The sequence below is a fragment of the Acomys minous genome (assembly GCF_964271855.1).
Source record: "Acomys minous genome assembly, chromosome: 11".
Classification (NCBI taxonomy): Eukaryota; Metazoa; Chordata; class Mammalia; order Rodentia; family Muridae; genus Acomys; species Acomys minous.
The window spans coordinates 89,796,237-89,814,316 of record NC_140492.1 but is presented as its reverse complement, the minus strand read 5'-3'; the positions used below and the strand labels follow the sequence as shown (position 1 = coordinate 89,814,316).

Sequence of the window (18,080 nt, the reverse complement as noted above, 5' to 3'; positions counted from 1 at the left end):
CTAGGCAGTGCATTTTACTATGTGGGAAAAGCAAGACTGTTAAGGAGGTTTTAAGAATATTTGGAAATACAAGAGAAAGGAATTTAGAAAAAAAATCAGGCAGGTTTCAGAGAAACTGAAGGACGCATCTGAGTTTGTCTGATTTTAATACGAACTACAAGTGGAGTGGAGACGCCTCAGGTCCTTCTGTTTGCCCAGACTTTACCTGATGCTAAGGAAGGTTGGTGTTGAACTTCTCATCTGGGAATGGGTTGTGTGTCTTCTATAGCCAGGGTTTCATCATAACTTATAGACGTATTTGTGTGCAGGATTTTGGGGGAACATAAGATATTTGAGAATGCAGTTGTAGCCATAGAGTATCTATTTTATTTCAGTTGTTTTGTAAAACTCTGTAAGGTCATTTAGCTCTCTGGTCGTTCTGAGAATGAAGCGTTTCTGAAATAATTCTCAAATTCTTCATTTAAAATACGTACATTTATCATAAAATAAGATATGTGCTTCAGAGGTATAAATTACATCTAGACAATGCACCTTAAACTATTATGTTAAACTGTTATAGTTAGGTCTTTGCATCTACTTCCTAGGAAGGTTGTTAATTCTATTTACGTTTTATTAAGAAAATTGTAATAACATTTGGGGCTTCGTTTTAAGTGAGCGTTTTGTGTTTGGGATTGTTTTTATACAGTCAAGTTTAATCCATGTGTTGCTTTTCTTCAAGTGTAGTTTAAAGGAGTACAGTTGGAACGTGTTTTTGGAAAAGGCATGTTAATGTAGCAGAAGAGACTTCAGTGCACACTTTGGAAGACAGGCTCTGAGCATTAAGTGGTAAAAGGCAATAGTAATTCAAGCACTGGTAACAAGCCAATCTGCTAAAAGAATGCATGTTCTGTGTACCCAGCCATTTCACATGAACTAACACCGTTTAAAAGAATACATTTCCATCCACTGTGCACATATGTGTAATCATTTTTTTTTAACTAAAATCAATTGCCATTATCATGCCGACTAAATCTGCCATAGAATGTTAGTTGCCAGATGTGGTATGACGTATTGTTTGCAAATAATAATGATTGAATCCTGGAAATGAATAGATGGGATTTGTAATATTTAGTTATAATGCCAAGGAACACTCCAGAGTAAAGTTAATTTTATATATAGTATCTCTAAATTGCTGTGGTAAAGCTTCTGACATTTTGTGCTAAGATACATTCAAACATGGGAGAGGAGGCTAACCGTTCTCGTTTTCCTGAACACGATAGGATCTGATCGCTGCAAAACAAACCCATGCCTCAATGGAGGCACCTGCTATCCCACGGAGACTTCCTATGTGTGCACCTGCGTGCCTGGATTCAGTGGAGACCAGTGTGAACTGGGTAAGATGCTCTTGGCTGAGGACCTAGAATACTTTTCCAGCAGCTATGATGGAAGGGAAAGCATGATTGAATCTGTCAGCAATCTCAGAGAAACTGTGTGTACATGACGTGTATGTTAGGTGGGTTAATTAAACCAGTTTTTGTTGGGTTCTGTCTGTGTAACCCATACCCGGCAGGGCCTCACAAGGCGACCTTTGCTCTGTTGTGAACAGCTGAAGTAAATGAAGCTTTACCCACTGGGTGGGAGCTCTTTAGTGGTTCTAGGACTCACTGGATTCACCGAGTATCCATGGAAACAAGCAGCATACTCTGGATACTTTTGAGATGGCTTTAGAGTTTCCCATTTCAATAAAATAACATTCACGAAAGAAATTTTCAGATAAAAAAAGAGAGAGGAGTTTTTTTTTTATGGGCATTACATTGACCAAAATATAAGACATGATGTACTTATAATAAATTACTTTTTATACGATCCGAACATCATATTTAGCTTCCATCATGTGTCTTATCCAGCAACCTCCCACTAAACAGAACATTTTTACCCTCTTTGTCCCTGTTCACAATTTTCTTGCAGATTTTGACGAATGTCACTCTAACCCTTGTCGGAATGGAGCCACCTGTGTGGATGGCTTTAATACGTTTAGGTGCCTCTGCCTTCCGAGTTACATTGGTGCTCTCTGTGAACAAGGTAAGAACTATTTAGCATGTTCTTTTGTGTGGTTAACATTAATTATGTTAATCTGGGGCCTTGCTCTATATACTTTATATTGGAAAATTCACAGGTTACATTAGGGTTCCTTGTGCGTCGATAGCAATAGAGTGGACTTGACTGCGTTTGTTTTGCTTATAATTTGGAGTCATATGGGCACGCTGAGTCAAATTTTAAGGACATCCGGTCAAAAAAGAAATACAGTTGTAAGTATTATTTCTGGGAGCACAATAGGCATTTCCCATCTCATGGCCTGTGTGTCAGGACTAATGAATCCAGCGTTAGTTGCATTTGCCTTATCCCCTTAAGCACTTGAGATTCTGGGGCGTACATTCCTGGCCAGGCCAGCCATGTCTAGAGGATGCCTGGACGCCTGGCGCCTTAGCTGTGGCTTGCCACGTGCTTTGTGGGGGATGTTGTGCAGCTGCTTCCAGGAAACCATCCTATTAAAAAAGCATCTAGGTTTTCTGAATGAAAGAAAGGCCTGGAATCTCACACAATCTTTGTAATTTACATTTGATGGCCAAACTAAGAGTGTAGTTCAGGTGGTTGGAGGTAACACGGCTTACTAACATCATTCCGAAACAGACTGAGTGCTCAGCACTCTTGAGCTTTGCAGTGCTGACTCCCTCTGCTTACAGACATGCAGTGGTTTGGCGTTGATAAGAGAGCTCAGTTGCAAGCTTCTATTCTATCAAACAAAACGAAATTGTTTTAGACACCCAGACACATGGGCCTGGCACCCCCTACTTTGTGGCATTAATCCAGATGGTCACTACAATGAAAGCCAGAGCAAAGCCAAAAGTCACTGAAGTTACTGTTCCAGGAGATGGCTGATGGCTGCATTTTAAAGATATTTTTTTTTCCTGTTTTTCAAATCGCATTGAATAAGTTAGCTTTAGATTTAAAAAAAAAATGTTTACTTTATATCTCGAGTATAGCCCCGTCCCTCATTGACTCCCCATCCCGCCTTCCCTCCCTAATCTCCCCTAGTCCTGGGAAAAGGGGAGCCCTCCTTCCTATCATCTGACCTCAGCCTGCGAAGTCTCATCTAGACTGCCTACATCCTCTTTCTCTGAGACCCAGCAAGGCCACCCTGCCAGGGGGAAGTGATCAATGGGTGGGCAGCAGAGTCCATGTCAGACATAGCCCCTATTTAGGGGACCCGCAAGGAGACTGTTCTGCTTATCTACTACATCTGAACAGAGCATCTAGGTGCTCACCTTGCACGGTCCTTGGTTGGTGCATCAGTCTCTGCAGTGCCCATCCCCACCCCACCACCCCCAGCCTGGATTTGTTGATTCCTTGCACTCCACCCTGAAGTTTGGCTGTGAGTCTCACCATCTGCATCTATCCCCCTGCTGGGTGGAGTCTTTCAGAGGACCTCTATGGTAGGCTCCCATCCTGTTCCTTCTCTTCAACTGCTTCCGGTGTCTATTCTATCTGCCTTTCTGAATGAGAATGATTCATCCTCCCTAGAGTCCTCCTTGTTATTTAGTGACATTAGGTCTGTGCATTATAGTGTGATTATCCTTTATTATTTGGCTAATATCCACTTCTCAGTGAGTATGAACCATGAGTGTTTCCGGTATGGCTTAACGTCACTCAGGATGATCATTTCTAGTTCCATCCATTTGCCTGCAAATCTCAAGATTTCCTTGTTTTTAATAGCTGAGTAGTATTCCATTGTGCAAATGTACCAGAGTTTCTTTATCCATTCTTCGGTTGAGCGGCCATCTAGGTTGTTTCCAGATTCTCACTATTACCAATAAAGCTGCTATGAGCATAGTTGAGCAAATGTCCTTGTACGGTGGAGCATCTTTCAGATATATGCCCAGGGGTGGTATAGCTAGGTCTGAGAAAGTTCCAGATTGACTTTCACAGTGGTTGTACAATCTTGTACGCCCACCAGCAACGGAGGAGTGTTCCCCCTTTTCCACATCCTCGCCAGCATGAGCTGTCACTTGAGTTTTCCATCTTTGCCGTTCTGACAGGTGTTCCTGGTCTCCGTGACTCAGTGAGAACTACTGCACTGATGATGCCTTACAGTTTTCCAGATGCATCCTGTCAGCCGACTAACAACTTCTGTGCCTTGTGTTAGGAACTAAGGCTCAGAGAAGGCATGTGATGCATTCAAGGTGACATAGAAGTGAACTGATCCTGGGCAGCTTAATTCTAAAGCCCAAGGATTTCTAACATCTCACAACTCTCAAAGATAGAAGTCTTAATTAAGGAAAGTCTAATGGATTAAGTGGTAGAAGAGTCTCAGAAGGGACTTCAGACCTCTTCTCTCTGCTTTGAGAAGAGACAGATTGCTTCATCATTAATGATACCCTCTAACTTTCGGGTGCATCTGTCTCCTAGTTCAGCAAGTCTAGCCTTTCTCTGTCTTACTGGCTTCCAGATGTTTTCCCAGCACAGCTGCGCTCTTGTGATTCACAGGAAGGGTTTTTTCCTCTCTCTCTCTGTCCTTTTCAGGTTGCCTAAGAACAACTGCCCTCTTCATTAACAGCAGCACTGTTGTCTAAACAGCTCTCTGTCCCAAGTTCCCATGACTGTGTCATTGTTCTTCAGGTGACCTTTGCTCTGCGTTAGTAACTGCTAGCATCTCAGTGACACACATTCTGGTGGAATAATCACAAACTCCAAAAAGGACATTTTGAACAGTAGAGAGACAGACTCAAACAGAATGCTGTAAAGCTGGGGATAGAGTTTGCTGGGGCAAGGGATCAAGGTATGGACACTATCTTAAGGCTTAGCAACTCTATATTAGAGACGCTGAAAGTGTTGTCTACCCAGAACACAGGACAGATTTTTTATGGAGCTGTTTTAAGAGTGACTGGCTTCAGCAGTCACAAGCAGGAGTTGCTGGGTCTTTGTGTTGTAGCTTTTGCGCTATAAGGACCCTGAGGCATAGGATACCCCTAATTAATGATGAGTAATTTTTAAGAAAGCATCATCTATGGCAGCCTGTAACAGAGCTCAGAGGTAGAAGAGTTGCCTAGTATGTACAAAGATCTGGGTTTGATCCCAAAGTTGAAAATGGGGGGGAAGGGGGAAACTAAATTTACTCCAAAAAATAAAATGAAAAAAAAATGAGATTCACATTATTTTTAGATAAAGTTGATAAAACACCAAAAGCAATTCTTAAATGTTGCATGGAAATAATATTGTAGGAGATGCTCCTTGGTTATGTAGTCCTCCAATACATCACTGTTGAACTCATGACTAGTAGAAACCAAGGTTGTAGAAATGGATTTGGACTTTACACAAACCAAAGTGCCTTAATTCTATGCAGTGGTCTTCATACATATATTTATAGCTATCGGAAAGCTGTGGTTTAGCAAGGATTTCTGGGACAGACCTACAATCACACCTACTTGTGAGGTTGCAAGTTCAAGGAAAATTTGGGCAATTTAATGAGATGCTGTTTTTAGAATAAAGCCATAGAAAAAAATGTTAAGGCTATAGCTCAATGGTATAATACTTGCCGATCATTCATGGGGCTCAATTCCTAGTTCCACAATTTTTAAACGGGACTATTATTGATTCAAATAGAGCAAGTGGTAAGTTTTCCCACCTTGGTATTAATACAAGCATGGCTCCTTAATATCTAGGCCTATGTTCTTATAAGACTATATGTACTTATTAACTGAGGAAGGTATTTGTCTGCTTTGTTGTGCTGTAATGAAACAGATATCTGCTTAATAAAGGAAAGGGGTTTCTTTAATTCCCAATCTTGGAGGCTAAACGTTTGAAGCAGGGTAACTTTATCTGTTTGGTTTCTGATGAGAGCTACCTGCCACATCATGCCATGATGGAGAAGCAGGAAGTAATCTCAAGCAGAAGGGAGCACTCAAAAGAAAGGCAAAGCAGAGACCCAAGAGGGGCAGACTTGCTCTTTTTATAGACACCTACCCGAAGACTTGGGAAAGCATCACCATCATCACATGGCTCACCTGCTTCCACGCAGGCACATCTCCTGTCCCATGACCTCTTGATACCCCAATACCAGGGACCAGTCACTAGGACATGGACCCCTGGGAAATAAGCCGCATCTAAACTGTGAATAATGACATGGTTGAGAGTTTGAACTTTCTAGTTTTGTTTTTGTTAATGACAATCCATTTTAATGGCAAATAACAGGCAGGGGGAAGCAAAAGGGACATTAATCAGTTTTTGGAAAATAATAAAGTATGCATAGATTTATTTTCTGACACATTATTCATACATTTGGATCCTAGCTTTGTATACATTATCTTAATATAAGTGACAAGTTGTACAGTTAAGGCAAGCTATGCAGCTACAATCTTGCAGTATTGATTTTATTGGGAAAAGTATTCTAAGTATTTTCCAATTCTCTTTCTGCATAAGGAACCTCATACATGGAAATCAACTTCTTCCCTGGCCTTTTCCCCAATTACTGATTTTTTTCCCAGCAAATGTTTCCCAAAGAAAAACTAATATCCAAAGAACCAAAGTAGGCTTCATTTGGGAAGTCTGCAGGAAATTTTATATTGGGCCATATAGCTGTGTTGTGCATCCTTTTCTGTGATGTCCAAACAGTATCATAAGCATCCTTCCAGGGCACATTATCCAAAACAGTACATCAGCCTCTGCCTGCAACTAAACAACACCCCAATCAGAGTAAGCTAGACCCATGGCTGCTTTCAGAGATGAGATACCTCTGTTTAATATTGTGGCTGGAAGCATGAAATCTCTCAAAATGAAACTCTCCAAGGATACAAAGAGGAGTCCATTAGACAAAAAGAGTTGGGGGTTTGAATTCCACTGCAGCTACCAGGGGTAGCATATAAAACAAGCAGTTGAATTTGGTGGTTTAAAGAAATGCATTAATCAGTAAAATTAGGGGAAAGTAAATATATTAGGAGATCAGGAAGGTCTCTTTGGTGTCTAAAATTCTGTTAATGCTGTAGTTGTATTTGTTTTTTACTTGTAACTATTTCAATGCATTTGTGAGATACATTTTATGAAGATCAAAATTATTTCAGTAGAAATAGCGTGTATACCTTTACCCGTGAGTGGGTGGCTATAATGGGAGACTGTCATAAAATAGAGTACATTTACCATTTACTATTTTTGTTGTTGTTGTTGTTTTTTCCTCCTTTATTAATTTATTCTTGCTACATCTCAGTGGTTATCCCATCCCTTGTATCCTCCCATTCTTCCCTCCCTCCCAATTTCCCCTTATTCCCCTCCCCTATGACTGTTCCTGAGGGGGATTACCTCCCCCTCTATATGATCATAGGGTATCAAGTCTCTTCTTGGTAACCTGCTGTCCTTCCTCTGATTGCCACCAGGTCTCCCCCTCCAGGGGACATGGTCAAAGGTGAGGCACCAGAGTATGTGAGAAAGTAATATCCCACTCTCCACTCTACTGTGGAGAGTGTTCTGTCCATTGGCTAGATCTGGGTAGGGGCTTAAGGTTTACCGCCTGTATTGTCCTTGGCTGGTGCCTTAGTTTGAGCGGGACCCCTGGGCCCAAATCTGCCTATCATAATGTTCTACTTGTAGGCTTCTAGGACCCTCTGGGTCCTTCTACTTTGCCATTCTCCCATGATTCTCTCATCTAGAGTCCCACTAGAATATCCTCCCCTCTGTCTCAGTTTCCTGGTAAGTGAAGGCTTTCGTGGGACATGCCCGTTGGGCTAATATGCAGATATAAGTGAGTATATACCATTTGAGTCTTTCTGCTTCTGGGTTAACTCACTCATTATGATCATTTCTAGCTCAATCCATTTATCCACAAATTTCGGGAATTCCTTGTTTTTAATAGCTGAATAGTATTCCATAGTGTATATGTACCACAGTTTCTTTATCCATTCTTCTATTGAGGGACACTTAGGCTGTTTCCATGTTCTGGCTATTATGAATAAGGCTGCTATGAACATGGTTGAGCAAATTTTCTTGCTGTGTGCTGGAGCATCTTCTGGGTATATTCCAAGGAGTGGAATAGCTGGGTCTTGAGGAAGCCCTATTCCCATTTTTCTGAGATAGCACCAGATAGATTTCCAAAGTGGTTGTACTAGTTTGCATTCCTACCAGCAATGAAGGAGTGTTCCTCTCTCCCCACATCCTCGCCAGCATGTGGTGTCGCTTGAATTTTTTATCTTAGCCATCCTGATGGGTGTAAGATGGAATCTCAGAGTTGTTTTGATTTGCATTTCCCTGATGATTAAGGAGGTTGAGCATTTCTTTAAGTGTTTCTCAGCCATTCGATATTCCTCTGTTGAGAATTCTGTTTAGTTCCATGCCCCATTTCTCGACTGGGTTATTTGGTTTGGTGGTATTTAATTTCTTGAGTTCTTTATATATTTTGGATATTAGACCTTTGTCAGATGTGGGGTTGGTGAAGATCTTTTCCCAGTCTATAGGCTGTCGCTTTGTTCTCTTGACCGTGTCACCTGCCTTACAGAAGCTTCTCAGCCTCATGAGGTCCCATTTATTAATTGTTGACATTAATGCCTGGGCTGTTGGTGTTCTGTTCAGGAAGTTGTCTCCTGTGCCAATATGTTCCAGGCTCTTTCCCATTTTTTCTTCTAAGTGATTAGACACTAAATTACCATTTACTCTTGTAAACTTTGGATATATTTGAAAAACATCATTATCCTATTGGGATGTCAGCTGTGTTGTGCTTATTGCAAGAGAGAACACACATACCTGGATCTGAGTGACTAGAGTGAGAGAAGGTAGCAAAATTGAAGAAGTTGGTTATTTTGTTTTTAATTAACTCAAAAGCTTGATCTTTTGCACCAGAGCCTCCCTGTTGTTCTTCTTGAGAAGCAGAAAGTACACATTGCAAATTATGTTCTCAAAGCTGCCTACTCATGATATTTCGTCTTTTCCTAAATCTTATATGACAAGGGCCTGTGGCCTCCCAGAGAGCTCTCTGGGGGGGGGGGGGAAGAACAGTTCCAGAACTTTTGAAGTCATTGTCCAAATATAGTGTTCGTGACCCTGTTAACTGGAGTCTCTTGGTCTTATCATTTGTGACTGGTTTGCTTAGAAAAGTTGCATTGAAAAGGAATGAATGGCAAACACTTTGCAAGTTAAGTTGGCAACTCTACAGCCAGTGAGGATTCTGGACAGTTGCTATGCTGGCTTTGTCTCCTTTAAAAACTGTTTTTGATTAAAGGGATTACAATTAGATAGTGCCTTTTCAGGCCAAAGATATACAACCACCCACTTCACTGGTTCACCATACTATGAAGTCTTAGTCACCGTGACCAAAACACAGGAGTCCCTTACTTCAGGGACGTTACATAGATACCGGTCTGGATGTCCTCTCAACACAAGGACTGAAGAACCACGTTCAGATGATGAGTTTAATAAATCTTGACCTTGTTTCTTCCCAGACACCGAGACGTGTGATTACGGCTGGCACAAATTCCAAGGGCAATGCTACAAATACTTTGCTCACCGCCGCACATGGGACGCTGCTGAAAGGGAGTGCCGCCTGCTGGGTGCCCACCTCACAAGCATCCTGTCGCACGAGGAGCAAATGTTTGTGAATCGTATGTACCAGACGTGAATTTTTTTTTGTTTGAACTTCACTCATTCTTTCCACTCTCTTAGCCAACCCCAAGCCCATTTAAAGTAGTTCTCCTATGTCTTCACTCAGTTTCTGAAGTTTCTCATCCTTGAACTCTACATCAAATCACCTTAGCTACTGTTTCCACTTAAGAGGACTTTCAGATATGGCATTTAGCATGCCAGCAGTGGCAGGTGGAAGACCAGACAGAATTCGGGCTGAACCGTAAGCAATTACTATTTGATATCCCTCCCTCACAGAAGAAGCCATTTCTTATGGCTCAGTAGAGTTTTCTCATCAACACCATTGACGTTAAGCATAACGTTGCTTTGAGGTTTTATTTATTTATTTCCTGCAAATTAAAATGGAGCTGTGAATAGCAACTTAATCTCAACTCTGTGCATACTGGTTCTCCTCCAGTGGTCTCCTGGCTTTACATAGTATGCTGGTAATACCTAGTCCTGGGCCTGCATCCTAACATCCTAATGCAGGAAAGAGGGGCCAGTGGCCTGTTAGCTAGCAAGTGGGTAGAACTACTCTGCTCAGGAAGCAGGGTTTGGTGCTCAGTTGACTGTACCCCCAAGATGCCGTCCATCCTTCTCAAATATTTTTGTTAATTTATAACCTGCATAGAGTTCATTGAATTTTATTGCATGATAGTTTAGCTAGTGACTCATGGCATGGTAAATACCTTTGCAAAGTAACTACTCAGAATTGTTCGTCCTTAATGTTCATCATTTTTAGAAAAGAGATGTATTTTTTTTTCCCAAGTGAGGGGAAAATGTGTAAACTCCAGTGAATTTCACCGAGCCACTAAATCTTTGCCAGTGGCACAGATAGATTAACAAGATAAGTAAATGCATATTTTCTATCGTGAGTAAGGATAGAAAAATATTTAACTACAGTGAAACTCTAGGGAAATGACTGCCTCAGGTATTTTAAATATTTTCATAATGCTTGAAATGTGCTTGTTAATTTAATGCCCATCAGGTGGAAGAAGAAGAAGAAGGATAAACTAGAAAAGAATTTTTAGGAACAACTAATTAAAAGACCAAAGAAGAGGATGGCATGACTGACTCTGAAAAAAAAACTTTCTTTGGACTAGTTCTTTGAAACAGTGGTAAAAACATCTGTCTTATGTCACTTAGGTGTCGGCCATGACTACCAGTGGATAGGCCTCAATGACAAAATGTTTGAACACGACTTCCGTTGGACTGACGGCAGCGCTCTGGTAAGATGCTGAGGGAGATGGTAGCATTCGGGTACTAAGCACTGGTTTTATGTCATAGAGTGAGCAATGGGCCGGCTAGGATCGCTCCTTGAAACAAGGATGGATTACAGAAGTATTTACAGCTAACATTTCTACTCATCAGTGCCCTGTCCCAGAACTGTGGCACTGATAAGAGCCGTAGTCTGTGAGGAAACAAACAGGTAGACAGTGGGAGTTGTGTTGGGTCATCCTTTCAGACGGCTCTCTTCACCTTTTTAGCTTCAAAGCAAACAGCAAAACAGTAAATATAAGGGAGGCAAATAAGCTTTTCTTCCTGCACAAACGCAATGAAACTGCTACGAAGCATGGCTCACTTTTACGTAGAAAAAGGGCTCAATTTTTAATGTAAGGAATTTGCAACATTGTAAATCTCATTCCGTTTCAACACTGCTGAATAATCTTTCTTTTTTGCATCTTTTTAAAAATTAATTTATTCAGATTACATCTCAATTGTTATCCCATCCCTTGTATCCTCCCGTTCCTGTTCCTCCCTCCCTCCTGCTTACTTTCACCCTATTCCCCGCCCCTAGGTCTGTGATCTAGGAGACTTCCTCCCCAACTATATGGTCATCAAGTCTCATCTTGGTAGCATGCTTTGATTAATCTTATTTCATTACTTACTTCTGTTTCTTAAAGTAAGAAATATAACCTTGGAAATGTGGAAACGCTGGCTACAAGGCCGCTGAAACTGCACGAGTTTTTTGCTTTGCTTTGTATGACTTTGTTTTTCGGGAAGGGGCCTCACTACATAGGCCAGGATAGCCTGCCGCTCACTACTGAATCGCAAACTACAGTACAATAGGTTGTGAAATCTGAATGAGTAAAGCTGTTTTGAGTGAAACACAGGAGGATCTAATGTTTTAGTACTAGCCAAGTTCTGATTTGCCACACTGGACACTCCGTGCCACTGTTCTTAACAGCCACTTGGGGGAAAATATTTAAACACTTGGCCAAGGGCTCGCTCATTCCAGGTGTTTTCTAGCAAAATCTCCAGCAGCTGTAGTCCCTGGGCAATCCCTGCGTGTTTCTGAAATGCCATTAATGTTGAGATCCACTCGGCTGAACAGTACTATTAAGTTCTAAATTGAAAAAGGGGGCGGGGAGGATATACCATCAATTAAAATTTAGGTTTCAGCTCTTGTATGTAAATTACTTTGGTGCTTATGTTTTGCTCACTACCTGCCAGTCAGCTGGGTTTGTGTTTGGCAAAAGGTGAGGGTCGTTCTGGTATCAGTCCCAAACTCTTCTCTGCCTTTTAAAGCTCTGTTGTGCCCAGGGGATGTTGTCTGGACTCTGGGGGCTAGGCCTGGCTCTAGATGTCCACTGAGTTCAACTGGAAGGTTGAGTTCTTCTTCTAGAGTCAGAAACCTGCGGATACAAGTCCAGTGGCCGAGCTGAGGACTGTGCCCAGTTCCTTCTGTCCCTCTTTGATATGACTGAGAGCACAATCACAGGCTCCCTCTCTGTCATCGCGATGCGTATGGCATCAGTGCCACCTGTCATTCGAGTTCACAAGTGCACTTCCGGATAGAAAATCTGATTTTCCTGAGATGGAAATACATGATAGGAAAATAACAACAGCAGTAATAACAAAAACCTGAAACCTCAGAGAGGGAGGATTTCTTTTGCTCCCTGGTTATAGGCAGTTTTAGCCCGTTGTAGCAGGGAAGGCATGTCACAATAGTTGGTAAGTGACAGGAGCATGACGGGTTCTCACATCGCTGCCGCTCAGGAAGAGCATACCCGGATGCAGGGACCAGGCAGTGATCTTAAAAGTCCTACTTCTAAACACCCACTCTGCCAGCTAGGTCCCGCTTCCTAAAGGCTCCGCAAACCACCCAGATAATAGTACTTGCGGCTAGTAAGCATTCAATCCATGGGCTGGAGAGGGGCGTTTCATAACTAAATTGTACCAGTAGTAGTTAGAACAGGCATTGAACTTTAATGCTTTCTCTTATCGAATTCTGGTGCAATAAACGGAGTCCTCTGAGAGTCTCTAGTTACGTCTAACGACTACAGTTTTTTCCTTAGCAACACCTCAGAGAGAAGTGTAGTTCCTTGTGAGCTGCCATCTCTTTTTAAAATTAAGTTTGATAATTTTCTTTTCATTTTCAAAATGAAATTTAAAACATTTTTTTAAAAAAAATTTAATCAAGGCTACACAGAGAAACTCTGGCTTGAAAAACCAAAAAAAAGAAAAAAAAAAGAAAGAAATTAATCACTTCACAGCCTGATTCCAGCCCCCTCCCTCCTCTCCTCCCTGTCCCGCCCTTATGTCCCTTGCTCTCCTCTCTCATCTCCTTCTTTTCAGAAAAAGGGAGTCCCCCAGGAGGTACCAACCCAAGATGGCTAGTCAAGTCACAACAGGACTAAACATATCCTCTCCCATTGAGGCCAGACAAGGCAGCCCAACTAAGGAAAAGGGATCCAAAGGCAGGCAACAGAGAGCCTCAATTCTCATTGTTAGGGAACCCACATGATGGCCAAGCTGCACATCTGCTACATATATGTGTAGGGGGGTCTAGGTCCAGCCTCTGCATACTCTTTGCTTCGTGATTCAGTCTCTGTGAGCCCCCATGGGCCTGGGTTAATTGACTCTCTAGGTCTTCTTGTGGTGTCCTTGACCCCTCTGGCTCTCTCAATCCTTACTTCTACTCTTCCATAATACTCTCAAGCTCAGCCTGTTGTTTAGCTGTGGGTCTCTGCATCTGTTTCCATCAGCGGCTGGATGCTGGATGAAGCCTCTCAGAAGACAGTTATGCTAGGCTCCGGTCTACAAGTATAGCAGAGTACCCTTAGTAGTGTCGGGGGTTGGCCCTGTCTCATAGGATGGGTCTCAGGTTGGGCCCACTCATTGGTTTCCCATTTTCTCACTCTCTCCCCCATCTTTATCCCTACATTTCTTATAGGTGAAACAAATTTTGGGTCAAAGGTTTTTGGGGTGGGTTGGTGTCCCCCCCCACCTCCAGTGGAAGTCTCACTTGGCTACACGAAATGGTGACTTCAGGCTTCATATCCCCTGCTGCAAGGAGCCTCAACTAGGGTCACCCCCATACACTCACAGGAGTCCCCCCCCCATCTCAGAGACGCTTCTGGTTTCTGTTCTCTGTCCTGGTGCTCCTTCTTCCACCCCACCCCAGTGTCCCTTCACCTGATATCTATTACCATCCCTGCCTCCTCTTCCACCCAGTTCTACCTACTTCAGGTGTCTGTTTTATTTCCTCTTCTGAGGGAGCTTCAAGCATCCTCCTTTGGGTCCTCCTTGGCTTCTTTGTGTCCTTGGATTGTAGCATGGCTATCGTGTACGTTATGGCTAATAAAGCTTACATTGCTCAATCCTGTAAACTACCTTGATATGACGAGATTGGCTTCTCTGGCAACTACATCGAGCATAAAAAATATCTTAGCGACCATAACTTTTCTGACACAGGCATACAGGTGAGCGAGCTTGAGATATCAACATTCTACTATGCCCCCAAGAAAGCAAATCGAATCACTTTTGGCCATGTCTGTTATCTTTTTTACTCGTTCGATGTTCTTTGACAATTCCACTTAAGTATGCAGTGTTATAGTTCATTTTTATTATGCATACTGTCACCCTTTCTTTTCTCTCTCCCCTGTCACCTTCCCTTTTCCCTACAGATACCTTTCCCACATTTGCATCTTTTCGTCTTGTTTTGTGACCCATTGAGTTGAACTAGAGTGGCCTGTGTGACTTCGAGTTTGAATGATATGTTGGAGCTTGATGTGTTCATCATTTGGGTACAAAACTGAAGACAATGGCTGCATCTTCTCCTGAAACTATCAGTAGCTATCTGAGATTTATGCATCAGGGGGGATAAGGAGTTGGAATTCATTTTGGATACATGCATGCCTGTTGAGAGGCCCAGTCTTGATAAGGCCCAGTGTAGGCAGCCATAGCTGCTGTGACATCATATTTGTGATGGCTGTGCCATGCCCAGAAGATAATATTTTGCAACTGCCTTTCCATCTTCTCTCTTTAGGGATCTTTCTGCCCCATCTGTGCCCATGAATTTTTAATGTAGGCAGAAAGATCTTGTATAATTAATCTAATTATAACTTCTACATTTAAGATTGTAACTGAACTCAGTAAATTTGAGAGCATTGCACTTTTTCAAAAGAAAAAATATCATATCGGGATATTTTCAAGGGAAGACAGAGTAATGCAACATAAAAAACAAAGAGCATCAACTGGAGCCTGAGTTTTAATAATTCACTCATAATCATTAAAGTCTTAGGGCCAAGCCTTTACTAAGACGCTTTCTTTGATGAGGGCAGCAAATGAGTCATGTAAACAAGCAAAGATTATCAAAGGAAACACAAAAGTACATCCAGAACAAACTGATACAGCCTTGGTTTCTTCTTAATCCAGTCTTTGTGTTAAATAAATAAAAACATGCTAAGGAGTGTCCCCTAACTTTGAACATTTGGTAACAGGAGAGCGCAGCTGCCCACTGGCCTGCCTACATTTGACTGATCTCCGGCCCAATTTTTATCTCTTTGGATCCACCCTTTCCTCTGTCCTCTTCCTTTCTGAAGAAAAGAAGACACAGCCTAGGTGTCTCCTGAACACTCTCCTGGTTCTCTGTATATTCCCCACTGCCTTAACAGGTTCCATATGTGTGCAGGCCATTGGCTAAAATAGCTCTCTTTGTTTCACTGTGTTGTCCAAGGTTTTCTGCTTTTGAATGTGTCCCATATAGTCGTCAAGGCTTCATCTGGGAAAACAGTATTTGCTTACACTTGGGGAACGTAAGTCAACCATGTGTAATTTCAAGGACTTCATTTCTTTATTAGATTGCTTTCTCTCCTTTTCCATTCTCTCACACTTGTTTGAGATCTTGGGAAGTAAAGTGATATCAAAAGAAAAATGACCTTTGCTACTTCCCTGATACTATCTTTTGCTATTCCGTATGCAGGAACAATCAGTATAACTCAGGAAAAAGAGTTTAAGTTGATCTCAGCGTCAGTGATTTCATTTATTGAAATAATTAGGCTTTGTTTCCAATAAGCTGACAGTGCAGTCATATCATATTTAACATGATTGTACTTCGTAGCTAGACTAATTCAATTCATGTGTTTCTGCTAAATTAGTGATGCTATTTGGCTAAGTCATCAGAATTGCCTGTATTACTAGATTTTGATTAATCCCTATATTTTATGGGCCTCTGTAATAAGATATTGGTAATATTGATAAAAAGCCAAAATTTTCTTTATGATACAGTTGAAAAATCTTTCATTATTTATTTGGGGTGTTCGTCCAATGAATTTTACAAGTATAGTTCTGAATACAATAGTATCCAACCTTATCTTGTGATTTATGTTTCCATCATTATTTTTCTTAACATATTTTAGTTTTCACTTTGTTTCCTGACTTTTTCCTAGTCGGTCCCCCCCTTTACCTTTATTATGTCTGAAGGCTCAGAATGCCCAGTACTTTATTAGAAACCCTTGCAAATGACATCGGCTATGAATTTCTTTTCTTGTCATCTTACTAACATGCTCAAAGCCCCTATCTTAAATCCTCCAAGTTGAACACGCATGAAAGCCTGAGAATGTGAACAGACTTTTCTTAATAGGCATCTATACTGCTAGCTGACGTTGAGGCTGTTTCTTTGACCAACTGTTAAATAAATGACGAATCTCAAGTGCTGTGATGTATTTCTGGTTCTACTGACAGTAAACTCTCTCTGTCTCTGTCTCTGTCTCTGTCTGTCTCTGTCTCTGTCTCTGTCTCTGTCTCTGTCTCTGTCTGTGTCTCTCTCCTGTTCAAAATAGGTTTTTTCTCACATAATATGTCCTGCTTACAATTTTGTCTACCTCCAGGTTCCTCCCTATCGCCCCTCCCACCCTTAGAAAACAAACAGGCTTCAATGGGATAATAACCAAGTAAAACATAGTATAAAACGAAAACAAACATATTGGTATAGGACAAAATGACAAAAGGAAAATAGCGGAAGAGAAGGCACAAGAAACAGCAGAGATCCACTCATTCTCGCACTCAGATATTTCATTTGAAAAGATATGTTTATTATTTTAAAGACTCACTGAAAAAGAGACAGGTTAATTCCTGGCAACACCCAGCCTACCCCAAAGAAGATGATGAGCATCTTTAAGAACTTCCTTGTGGAGAAGGCTTCAAATGTGGCAAACAAGCTGCAGGGTAAAATGTTTCTACCACAGACAGAATTCTGTCCCCAAATGGGCAAGCTTGATGCAGGCTCAACTCTGCCAAGACAGAGTAAACAAGTCCTCAATAGCTCCTGCTTCACAAATATGTCTGTCAGACATATTGGGCCAGAAGGCTAAAGATGATCCTTCAATGTTATAAGGAATTTGGGGTGACTCTTCAGGCAGCAAACCTTCTCTCTCATCTTCTCATTTGGGAAGCTGCTAACCTGCACTCCTGGAATACTCAGATTATTAATTTTATTCCTTCTCAAGTCTCTGATGGGATTGAAGACCAGATAGTTTAGTTTTATAATTAAGTTTAGTTGTTTAGGGGGTTAAGATGTTTTTAGGTCTAGATAGATGTTTTAAATTGATAATGACAAGATATGATAGATATTGATATACATTCAGAATTTTAGACACACCAAGATAGGAAAGATGTTTTCTTCAAGGCTATCAAATACAAATAGGCAAAACATTAGGAATGTAACATTTATATAATTCCTGATTGTCTCATGGTTCTTCTTTCTATAAGTAGTTTATTGTATATATGTATAATAATATAAATACACATGTAAAAATGAACAAAATAAAAAAATATTACCAGGGGAAAAACACTAAACTGGAACCTTTAATATATGCACAAAAGGCTGTAGGTTAAAAAGAGAGAAGAAAAATTAAAATAAAAGAGTGATAAAATAAAATGTAAATAAGAGAGGGGGTCAGAGAAGAGCCCTGGCATGACATTATGAGAAGAGAAATCTCCAAAGATGCTGTTGAGTTCATTTTCTGTTGGTCGTCTATTGCTGGGCATGCAGCCTTCCTTAAGGCAGGAAGTTTGTTTCCCTAGCAAAACTTCTTTGGAGAAAACTAAATTTTTGTCTGCAAGTGGTTTTCACTTGGAGATAGACACATAAGTTTGTTAAGCAATGCACTGAGAAAAAAAATATATATTTGGAAAATAAAAATAATGCAACCATAGCC

General features: G+C 41.2%; 1 protein-coding gene across 5 annotated transcripts in view; it reads left to right on the top strand.

Moving 5' to 3' along the window:
• Positions 1–18,080, top strand: part of VCAN (versican) — a 96,344-nt gene that overhangs the window by 59,893 nt on the left and 18,371 nt on the right. For 4 of the 5 annotated variants that reach the window (XM_084802220.1, XM_084802217.1, XM_084802219.1 and 1 more), the window contains 4 exons: positions 1,260–1,373; positions 1,948–2,061; positions 9,459–9,617; positions 10,783–10,865. In XM_084802220.1, coding sequence (XP_084658346.1) covers positions 1,260–1,373; positions 1,948–2,061; positions 9,459–9,617; positions 10,783–10,865 — 470 coding nt within the window. The remainder of the gene's footprint in view (positions 1–1,259; positions 1,374–1,947; positions 2,062–9,458; positions 9,618–10,782; positions 10,866–18,080) is intronic. The other variant, XM_084802218.1, reaches the window with a different exon arrangement.